Source organism: Penaeus vannamei, chromosome 11 (genome assembly GCF_042767895.1).
Source record: "Penaeus vannamei isolate JL-2024 chromosome 11, ASM4276789v1, whole genome shotgun sequence".
Lineage (NCBI taxonomy): Eukaryota > Metazoa > Arthropoda > Malacostraca > Decapoda > Penaeidae > Penaeus > Penaeus vannamei.
Genome location: NC_091559.1, coordinates 25,018,226 through 25,030,293, shown reverse-complemented (window position 1 = coordinate 25,030,293; position 12,068 = coordinate 25,018,226). Strand labels below are relative to the sequence as shown.

At 37.3% G+C, this 12,068-nt stretch overlaps 1 protein-coding gene across 1 annotated transcript; it reads right to left on the bottom strand.

The window, feature by feature from the left end:
* Positions 1-2,458: 2,458 nt before the first annotated feature.
* On the bottom strand, positions 2,459-9,084 carry rept (RuvB-like helicase 2 rept). Its single transcript, XM_027353264.2, has 11 exons — positions 8,981-9,084; positions 5,964-6,098; positions 5,602-5,777; positions 5,106-5,334; positions 4,470-4,579; positions 4,185-4,303; positions 3,877-3,989; positions 3,514-3,734; positions 3,221-3,359; positions 2,850-2,952; positions 2,459-2,674 (listed from the first exon to the last, which is right to left on the bottom strand). Exons 1-11 carry the CDS (start codon positions 8,987-8,989, stop codon positions 2,646-2,648), a joined length of 1,383 nt encoding a protein of 460 aa, XP_027209065.1. The 5' UTR covers positions 8,990-9,084; the 3' UTR covers positions 2,459-2,645.
* Positions 9,085-12,068: the final 2,984 nt, after the last annotated feature.

Sequence of the window (12,068 nt, the reverse complement as noted above, 5' to 3'; positions counted from 1 at the left end):
CTCCTCTCTCCAGGCTTGTCATCAAGTAGCTGTCTTTAAGAGAACTCCCCTCTTTGTCTCTTTTGGGATATCAAGGCCAACTACAATAATCAGTTTCTTATTTATCATGAGTCTATCAAGTACCACCTCTTGATGAAAGCCTTCTTCAACAAGAAAAGTTCCAGGATTCCCATATTTCTAAATGGTTAATGGTTGAAACAAATTAACCCATTGGCGCCGGGTGTCACGTACGTTCATGCCATGGCTGTTGTGGACCAAGCGCCGGGGGCATCATGCCATGCCCATTCCCGCGCTACTGGCTCGTCGGAAGGAGGTTGTTTTTCTCCACTAGTAGCAGCTTCATTTATATGGTAAAGATTTTAGGCAATGGCACCTAAAGTGAAGGTAAACCTTCAAAATTTTAATATTTTTATAAATTATAGCAAAATAAAAGCTTTTAGGTGCTATATGTTGCTCGCAAACTACAGATCGAGCCGGGCGCAAACAGGGGAAACTGCCAGTGCGCGCCAACATCATCAAAGGTCATATAGCAATATGGTAAAGTATTGGGGCAAAAAGGGTAAAAAATTTAAAGATTAGGATAGAATGTGTTAGATCGCACAGATTAGAGAGTGTTATAAGATAGTATGGTATTGAAAAGGGTAAAGAGGGGAGCAAATGAAGTAAAGCAGATATTGGAGGGTCAGTGAGGGAGCAGTGTACTCCTGGGTAATCTCTAGGAAGTTTTGAATATCTTAAGAGTTTCTGGAAGGGAGCTGGGTGAAGAGGAACACAAGTTCTCTTGTGAGAAGAGGGGATAGATATCTGAAGAGCAGAGGAAGAGGAGGGTGTAGGAGAGGAAGTGGTAGAAGATGGAGTGGAACTTAAGGTTGCCTTGTGCGACAGGTAAAGTGAGGAGGGAGGGGTAGGCTTCAGGGAAGTGGTAGAGGCTGGAGTATCAGGATTTAGATGGGGGGAGAAGGGAGTTGAGGTAGGATGGTTCAGGGTAGAGGAGAGATACTGGTGGAGATGCTGAGATATCTTTAGAAGATGGGAGAGGAGCAGAGCAAAGGACAGTTTTGGAATGGGTAGAGAGAGAAACACCTCGTCACTGTACTTCTTGTCTGGCCTCGCATAGAGTGAGGCCTAGTTTGAATCTGAGAACTGCTACCTCACATTCAAGGGTATAGGCAGGGAGCCACCACAATTGACACATGTGCTTGACTGAACAGAGCTTGGGCACATATAGAGCAGTGGGCTGTAGAGTGACAATATTTGGCTGGGTGTCCAAAACACCAACATTTCTGACATTGATGAGGAAGTGGTCAATATGATTGGACAGGGCAGGACACTCCACCAACATAAACTTCACAGGGGAGGTCATATCTATAGACAGTAATCTTGGCAATATTAATATGGGACTTGCATTGGCCTCTGGGAGGAACAGTGTAGCACTGTACTGCCACTGCATCATAATGAACAAGGTAGGCAAGTAACTTGTTTTCAGTCTGACCAGTTTTTGTCATGAACAGGACAAGCAGTGGGAGACAGAAATTGTTCCAGTACAAATATTAAGAGAGAAGTGAGGTTCAGCAGGAATAGGTTTGCTAGTGAGGCCAGTCAGGATAAACTGCAAAAGGAAACTGCCTACTTATTTTTGAGGACATTGTTGAAAGAGAAGGGTATTGAGTGCTCTTTGGCTGGGCCAAAGAATACTCAAAAGGTTTGCAGAGATGGAGGCATCAGAAGGACAAGGACAGGAAGATGGGATGGTGTGGATTGAAGTAGTACTGAAGGGGGGAAAGGGCAATAAGGATGAAGGGCTGCATTCTGGTTTAGTTATAACCTTTATGGGTGGCTTGGAATGGATTAGACTTGTCAATTAACATCGAGGAAGGAGTATTTGTATCAGTGATCAGAACAGTGGTCAAAGGAGAGACAGGGGTTGGAAAAGCAATAAAGCTGAATTTAGATAATCTGGTTGATGAAGGGGCAAGCCTTAATGCCCCTGGTAAGGGTAAACAATCTTCATTATTGGCCATGGTGAGCCCTAGATATGTGGGGAGAATAATACCATGATTTTGCTACCACCCTCTGCTCTCTTAGGCTCTCCATATCTTGTTTTTGTGTGGTGGTTCCGTTTTATTTAAGTGAAAGATATATTTTTTTTTTTTGTGTATTCTACTTATCTCAACCACTACCATACATCTTTTTCACTCTCGAAGGTTTTTCAGTACTTCATATGTCTGTTGCTGCACATGTCAGCATTATTCTCATTTCAAGAATTAAATTCTAAGAGCCTGTATTTATATCTTGTACTTGTTACTAATGCCTTACAAAGTACACTTCAGTCATAGAGAATGAAAATCAACTAACATTAGTTCATGGGAAATAACTATCTGTATCTTAAAATTTCAAACAGTAATTAAAACTGAATACAAACATACACAAAAGAAGGATCTTGCATAAAAACAAAACATTCATAGTTTTCACATATATTTTTATGATTAGCTTAACATAATGGAATACTTATGTGAGAGATTTACACTGGCTATATTTCGTTTGTTTCTTAAAGGTTTATGGCATTTGAGATGACCTACATAAGGAATTACTTTTCCTATTTTCATCAAGGAAATAATTTTCTTCTGAGGCATAATATTTTGCATTTAGTTCGTCTCCATCGCAGTTTCGGTACCTGTAAAAGTTAGTTTTATTTCATTATAGCATCTTCTTCGTGGTCATTGTAACATATTTCTACTGCAATTTTCTCTCATCCTAAATTGGAATTGTTTATCTATCCATTCATCAAAAATTAAGTTTACTTGATAATGCAGCTCTTACTCATTAAAAAACATTAGGCATAACCTTACCTTCATCAAACATAAACTCATCTTCATATTCTTTAAGGAACTTCTGTGATCTTTGTTCATCAATAAAGAGTTGGTATACCTTCTTCACATCCACAATTGCAATCTGGAAAAGAAGTCATATTTTTTACTTGATGATATTACTTAATTCGAAGTGTTCCATGATTTGATTTTGGGTAATGTGAAAAACTAAAATGGATTATGTTACAGAATGAAATATCATTATTAATATATAAAATTAGTAAAGTATGGAAAATGGAATTTCTTCACAATTATTATTACTAATAATCTAAATATATGTAAATATGACATAATTGACATACTGATAATAATAAAAAATAATCACTTTCCATTTAAAAATAATAGAATCTTACCTGCTTTTCTTTTCTCTTCATCGCTGCTAGATTTGCCAAAGTGATGAGTTGGATGGCATAACGGAGGGAGGTTTCAAGACCTATTTTGGTCAATACCACCAGAGCATCATCTTGAATTTCACAATCCTCTTCTTCACACCTATAAAGATAGTTATTTTTATCATGCACAGCACAGTCTTTGAAATAAGACTAGGTGAAAGCAGTCAAAAAAAATTATTAGCCATTATAAAGATGTAAACTATTTTAATTATCAATATGCTAATGTCCTCTTTCATCTGTATATCAGTACTTACCTAATCTTCAAAATCTCCTTGATCTCTTTTTCCTGATAGGGAGTAGTCTTAATAATGATCATTCTGTCCAGCATGTCAATAGGAATGCCATGAGGAGAGAGGTTGCGTGTGCCTCTAATGCGAGTGATTCCACGGTTTGTAGCCACAATAACCACAGGAGCCATGTCATCTTCCAGGGCCCGGTTGATAAAGGAGAAACACTCGATGTCCAGCATGTGAACCTAAAGATCATTGAGTGTTTTGATGAACTTGGATATTGAAATACTCAGTGCAAGCTATATTCCATACTTACTTAAGTTTGAGTGATCTGATGCTAGTATCTGCAAAAATAATGGGAGAAAAAAAAAAAAAAAGTAATCTTACCTCATCAATGAAGAGAACACCTGGAACCAGCTCAGCCTTGCCTTCTTCACGCCATTCAGCAACTTTTGCATTGATCTGCTGCCTAACCTCACCTTTTATTTCACCTGTATCACCTGGAAGGAGAGGGAATAGGGGAAAAGTATTAATACTAAAGCAAAAGTTGAAAGGACTGTGTTATCTTTCAATAACCCACTAAGTTATGCAGTCTGAAATGATATGTGCATACCTATATAAACAGTTGATTATTAACTAATATAAAACAGCAATATGAATTATTCCTTTAGAGAAAATATCTTTATTTCACCTACCAGAGAAGAGAGCCATAAAGCCTTGTGTTCGGTTGTTGATGACATCAATTTCATGCAATGTGACTGTGTGTACAACTTCTTTCCTTTTCTGTAGCTCGCCTTCTGGACACTGTACAAACCTGTAAAATCGAGTTTAACATTCAGTAAAGCAAGTATGTACACACCTTACCATAACTTTCAGTATCTAAAGAATAATTCAAATAATTGATGATATTGATGATGATGATCATGAGGATGAGGAGAGGAGGGGAGGGGGAGGGGGGGTAATTTTCATCTACTTCTCACCTAGTTTGGGGGCCTGTAGCATCATAGTCTCGGGCACGTGTGAAAGACCTTCCCAGCTTTGTGATCTTGCCAGTAGCCTTATCAATGGTGATTACATCTCCAGCTTGAACCTTGTAATTTCAAAATGCCTGTTAATATTTTGTGACAGGAAAAGATACAGTATATAAAAGCACTGCAAGTTCACCAGGTAATACCAACAACTTTCTTTTAGCATTACATCCATGGATTGGCAAATGTTTTTGTAAGTGCTATTCCTGCTGTGAAAGCTGAAATCTGCTACAAACATTACTATTCACATAAAACCAAGGGAACATCCTGATACCATGTAATAATATTGGTGGAAATATTTACAAATTAATCTTTATACTTTCCTAAAATCTCTTACAAAACATACATAAATATGAAGGCCAGTAAATACTAATACTAAAATATAACAATTTAGAAAAATAAACAATTGAAGTATGGAAGTACAATGTAATTCTCCAGTTTAACTCCAAATGCCAGTTCCATGACTTATTACTGAGATGGCACTACCAAATAAGCTACTGTATCTACTTTACTGATTTGGTTTCCCAAAACTGCAAAGTTTCCATTTAAGCACAATAAAAAGGAATGGCAACTATGATATAAACCCACCTTTTCCTTTGTTAGTGCTTCTATGAGCTTATTGCCAAGATCATAAATGGTTTCCATTTCTGTGGTCTTGAGGGTGAGCTTTCCAACTTTGGCTCCTGTACCAGTGGCTGGACGGTCAATCTGCACCTCCACAACCTCTCCCTCAATTATTTCTGTTTCCTCCTTGATACGCACACCAATGGAACGTCGGAAAGCTTGTGTTAATACCTCAGTCTTTGACATTCCCAAGCTGTAGAAAAACAACTATTTCAGATAAGAGAGACAAATAACAGCAAATTTTACATTACAAACAACTATAGTGTGATATGCTCTTATTAGTGCCTTGTGCATTATTTATCGAGATCAAAAGGGTGGTTAAGCCTAATCTTGAAAGAATGAAAAAGAATGCAAAAAATATTATATGGCCTAGAACAACGGAAAGACAGGCAAAATATTCACTCGGGATTATTACCTTGTTATAACATAGAAAAAACAAAAGAAAAAGGATAGTCCTTGCCTGTAAATCTCTGAAGCAGAGACAGCTGTGAAAGGAGTGTCTGGGCCCAATGACTGAGCCAAACCATTAGCTATGGCTGTCTTGCCAGTGCCAGGCTGGCCAGCAATGAGAACAGCCTGACCTGCCAGCTTGCCTTCCTTTACCATATTGTGTACTACACCAGCAGCTCGTCTTGCCTACAGAAACAATGAATTCAAATATTCTTGCTACAATTGTGCAAACAGTATATGGCTATAAGTACTAATTATAACATATCTTTTTTTATATAAATATATATATATATATGTTCAGCATAAATGAAACATGCAAATATCAATAAAATCATAATATACATGTAGGTTATAGAAGGCTCCTCTACTTACCTTAATCTGCCCAACCATGCCTTGAGCCGAGGGCTTAGGCGTAAGCTCATCTGTGAGGCCCAAACCTCTGATGTGGGAATGAGCACCAATGCGCTCAATCCTTGTGACCTCATGTTCCTCACTTGTCAGACTAACCTGTAGAACAAATAAAAGATGACATTGGTACACCATATCAACAGCCAAATTACAACTTTATTATGATACACTCTGCAGTTTGGAGAATAGGCTTTACAAGTATTACTAGTAATATCATTTCCCATAAACTTGTCATGCTGGTGTGCCATATTTACCCCTTTTTGTTTCTGAAGGAAATAAATCATGTGAATTTAGGACTAGCATAGCAATGGGCCTCTAAGCATTGGCAACCATTCTGAATATACACATGATGTGCTTATCACGGTCAAATGAAACAAAAGATTATATATATCTTAGCTAATAGTACATTTTACAAATAACATAATTACCATATAGAGCACCAAAAATAAGGAAAATCCTGAAAAGTACAAGTAATACTGTAACTGCCAAATGACAAAAATAACAACCAAAGCAAGAGAAAAACAATAGTGATGACGGGTTCTGTTGCAAAATCCCTGGGGGAGATCCACAATGAAATCAAGCCTGACTTTGCTTTACAACAAACAACCTCCCTGTATCATAACTTTGCAAATGCCAAAAAATCTCTATCAAGTGCATGCTGGAAAAACAAATCTTGTAAACCCAACAGGCAATTCCTCTTTAAAACAAATAAATTAATTCAAGCTCTATTTTTCATAAAAGAAACTAGATGTTTGTTGACTTCTGCTGAAACACTAAAGCAGCAGATATTACTATTTAGTAATCATCTATATTATCAAATATCTTTTTTATTTTTAATACAAGACAAATTTGTTGCACTCATCAACTACTGATTCCACAAACTGCATAGTATAATTCTTCCCTGGTAATTATGGAATGAGCACAGCTATTTTGAAAGCCAGTGCTGGTGTCTTGTAAACATTTACCAATACATCCCCCCCCCCCCTCTCTCTCTCTCTCTCTCTCTCTCTCTCTCTCTCTCTCTCTCTCTCTCTCTCTCTCTCTCTCTCTCTCTCTCTCTCTCTCTCTCTCACACACACACACACACACACACACACACACACACACACACACACACACACACACACACACACACACACACACACACACACACACACACACACACACACACACACACAATTTTATCTATCTATATCTATATCTATATCTATATCTATCTATCTATCTATCTATCTATCTATATATCTATCTAATATATATATATCTATAAGCAAAATTATGCTGAGGTAAGCCCATTTCGAGCATATAATTTCTTCACATCTTTTGGTAGTTGTCTAAGCATGCTATATTTTTGTGGACACTGTCTCCAATTCTACATCACAAAATTTGTTCATCAATCTAAGTTGTTGCAACTGGGTGTGCCATTTGGGCACTGCCCGAAGGAAGGGTTGATGGGGGACTTTGCTCCCTAACACCCCCTGGGAAACACTGACTTAACCTCGGTAAGCTATGTATAGTAAGACTGAGCTGAAACTCAGGAGAGCTGAGTGGATTTAGGCTGAGAGAGGTGATTTTCGCAATCTTTTACCTTGATTTGTGGTGTCTACTTTTGTGACTGCAGATGGTTTCTTGTATCGATGACTGCATATTTTTTACCTCTACAAGAATATCATAGTCAATTTGCCCTAACTTAGTGCATCCAAACTGTCAAGATTAACCTGAGAATATATAATTTTCTGGAAAAATTTAATTTTTACACAGCCAATCAACCTTGCAATTATCATATATTATTTCAAATATTTACAGTGTAATAGGTATAAATCTGTTATTGTTTTCTATTGTAAAATATGTAAGTGAAAGTGCTGGTAATTGTTTATCAAGTGACCATAAACCTTGAAACTAAGACTCCAACCCAACTGCTCTATTTCTTTTTAAGGGATTCTGCTCACAATTCCCTGCTCCATCACCACAGACTTAATCTCTGCATGGCATTTGTTTTTATCTATTTTCTTAATTTCTGATGTTATTCTTTCCTTGTTCAAATTATTTCATGTATCAGTGAGTGTAGTTTCTCTCTTTCTTCATGACTTTCCCTATCTTAGTGCAGTTATTATGTAAATCTACATATTGTAAACTTTCTTATTATCAACTTCCGAAGGAAATACAGTATAATTTCAGGTTCCTTCAGCCATGCAGAACAAGGTAAAATTTGCCTGTAATGGACAGACTAACAGAAAATATGACACTTTTCATCTAAAGGATTTCCTATACATGTTGCTAATAGATGGGGATCTGGAGGCGGCACCCCCGGGATTGGTACATAAGGTTAGGGTTGTGGATTTCACAGGAATGGCTTGAGTAATTGGTACTACACTTTCCTTTAAATAAATTTGCGATGGAAAATAACAACAGATTCATGCATACAACAGCATGAATAACTGAAAGACGGAATAAAACCCGCAAGACTGTGTGACTGCAGGAACTAAAAATTTACCTGATATACCATCGATGAGGTGTTTCATCTTTCGTCATTGTTCATTACAGGCAAAGCTTACCTTGTAACACATGGCTATGAAAATTAAACTATACTGTTTTTTTTTTCTTTATATATTTTTTAATACGTTTGACTTTTACAATGCCAAAGAACTTCATAATTTGAAATACAAAGTAATAATGCAAATCTAATACGAAATGAAAAAGGGCTAATAACACAGCGTTACGTGATGACGTTTTAAGGAACTGTAGACACCTACAAAGTTGGGTTTTGACCATGAAATTCATAATGAAAGAACTAACACCATGCCAATAGTTTCACCACGCGACATGTAACCACACCCTTCACTTACACCTTCAGGGCCAATCATCTCTAATCAATGTCCCATGCATCAATACATATACTATTCATTTTACCGAGCCTGACACTAAATTCCTGATAATCATCATACTTTTCGAGTTTTTCACCAAAAAGCAGAGAAACTCACCGCCGCCATGATCAAAACAACATGCGTTTTCGAGAGACTAACCAACGCGGAGTCAAGACGAACGGTGATTGGCTGAGAGTGACAGGAGCGGCGCTTGTGATTGGTTAGAGGCTGGCAGCCATGTTGCCTCGGTTGCCATGGTAATGTAAACAAAATCTGCACGTGGGAGCTCGTGTCTTTGGCGCAGTTACCAATCTTTAGCGTTTAAAATTGATGAATAATTAGATTCAATCAGATAAGCGAACTTGAGATACGCAGGAAAAAAAACACATTCCGATAGACATTCAAAGTATGCAAACAACATATACCACATACAATATCGTGTAAAATGTATATATACATACAAACATTTCTGTTCATTGCTGTCAACCTGTAATAGTATAGCGTACGTATTACGCATAGAGATTTCTTTGTTATTGCATACGTTTTCAAAGAAGGGCTATACTGATATATTAAACTGATTGGCTGCCAACATCTTTCAGTTCACTAGTTTAAAAAGGGCATTCTTTAAATAAAATTATAATAAATGGTGAATATTCATCATACTATATACAAACGCTTGTTTCATATGAAGGAAATCTTGATGTGATATGTTCTTCTCACTCCTTTCCACTTTAAGGACCAGCCGTTTCCTCGCTTAAGGGATCAGAAATTGACGTGTACTAGAAGCTGTAACACCTTCATATATAGTACTGTATGGTACTATATGGGGCGTACACAACACAGGACTCGTGAAATTAAACCAATCTTGAGCAATGTCTTGACCACACATCATACTGACTTTATGTGTATTCGGGAAAGAGAAATATAAAATCAAAAGTGACCATTTATTATATTGAAGAGACAACTCTCCTGTCGTATGTATACATTCCTTACTTCCTATTCCTCTCTCTCCACTTCGAAGACTAACCTCCTCGCAAAAGGAGTCCAAGATTGGCGTCCAGCGTGTCTCCTCGCCCTCCGGACTGCCCTCCTTCGGAAGATCATTGGACTGGACAGGACAAATACGATATGATATAGATTATATTATTGTATATAAAGTAAGGATTCATTACACACACATGTATATATATGTATATATATATATATATATATATATATATATATATATATATATATATGTATGTGTGTGTGTGTGTGTGTGTGTGTGTGTGTGTGTGTGTATGTGTGTATGTGTGTGTGTGTGTGTGTGTGTGTGTGTGTGTGTGTGTGTGTGTGTGTGTGTGTGTGTGTGTGTGTGTGTGTGTGTGTGTGTGTGTGTGTGCGTGCGTGTGTATGTGTGTTTGTGTGCGAACATCCCATTAAAAATATTTGATTTTTATTTATCAATTTATATCTACGATTGACTCTAATCAAAACATTTCACTGGCGCGTTTGAAGCTCATGTACAACGCATAACGCTTACAAACTCAGCAATTGGTTGTTTATGCATTTGCAGTGGAAAATAATGCGTTAATTACAACTACCTTGCCCTACCTTCATTTTAATTTGATCTGATCTCATTAATGCGTCAGACATCGGTGAGAATTGCCATATCCAGAAGCCGGTTGACATCGAAATCCCTTTTGACCTAAAAAAAAAAAAAAAGGTAACGAGGAACTCAACGAGCCTAATCTTAGATGAGGTTGAGCTCGTTTTTCAATCTGGAATACTATAGGGTTTGCTATCGTATACTTTTTCATGGAAAAAAGAGGGCTATTTTGAAAAGACTAACCTAATTGGCTGCTAAAATCTTCCAGTTAACTTATTACTAAAAAAGGACATTATCAAAAAAAAAAAAAAAAAAAAAAAAAAAAAAAAAAAAAATATATATATATATATATATATATATATATATATATATATATATATATATATATATATATATATATATATATATATATATATATATATATATGATAAAAAGGCAATGTGCAGGGATGAAGAGGCCGTATTTGGGAGTCCGCCATCGGCAAATTAATGAACAAAAGATACAGGTTAGAGAGAGAAAGAGATTCCGAATGGTCTTATCCATCCCTCTACACATTTATATTTCCTATTCCTCTCTTTAACCTCGAAGAACTTGCCTGCATATGGAGCCCGCGATCGGAGTCATTCATATCTCATATTTCCTCGCCCTCCGAACTGCCCTCCTTCGGAAGATTACCGGACTTTCGACTGAAGGTAAAGCGGGCTCACTGGCAGTGTCTCTCTAATGTTTGGAACCACTTGTAAGCATAAAAGACAGTGAAAGTGTTTGACAGTGAAAGGTCGTCAGTCTGTACAGGTTCCGATGTATTTCGGAATGTCGAGGTGGTCTTTATCATTGTTTATTTCAAAAAGTCAAATTCCAAAAAGTCCTAATTGCAATACAATAAAACGGGTTACATTTATCTTACTGACGTAAATAAACGTTTTTTTCATATGAAAAAATCTAGATGTTTTATGTTTTGTTTATTACTCCCCACTTTAAAGCCTTCACGAACAGCTAACCAAAAAATTCAACAGCATAATATACAAGACTTATATGCGCGTGCGTGAGTAAGGAAATTCCGAATAATTTCGGCCGTAATACTCTTTGTATTCGGGAAAGAGAAAGAGATTCCGAATTATTGCTGCCGTAATACTCGTCTTTGGTATTATACCCGGGAAATAGAAAATCATAAATGACCATTTATTATAATAAAGAGACAACTCTCCTGTCGTATATATACATATAATATTTCCTATTCCTCTCTCTCCACTTCGAAGACTAACCTTCTCCTCGCATAAGGAGTCTGAAATTGGCGTCCAGCGTGTCTCCTCGCCCTCCGGACTGCCCTCCTTCGGAAGATCATTGGACTGGACTGGACTGATACTATATTTGGCGTACACAACAGCGGTCTCACTGGCGGTGTCTCTGTATCTGGACTATCAGGCATTACTTGTAAGCGGAAAGGACTCATATCTAACTGTGAAAGACTGTCAGTCTGTGCTGGTTCCGCTGTCTTCCGGAATGGGGAGGTGGCAGGTGAGACCATTGTGCCTTGTTCAGGGATAATGCCAAGATTTTAGGAAGATCTGATATATGAGTTCGTTTTCTGCAGAGTTACCTCTCGGTCAGGTAAGG

What these genes read in the sequence shown, in the direction of transcription:
- rept (XM_027353264.2), bottom strand. An exon ending in TCTGCTTCAGAGATTTACAG is followed by an intron (nt 5,335 to 5,601) that starts GCAAGGACTATC and finishes GTTTTTCTACAG; the next exon opens with CTTGGGAATGTCAAAGACTG. An exon ending in CTTTATGGCTCTCTTCTCTG is followed by an intron (nt 3,990 to 4,184) that starts GTAGGTGAAATA and finishes CTCTCCTTCCAG; the next exon opens with GTGATACAGGTGAAATAAAA.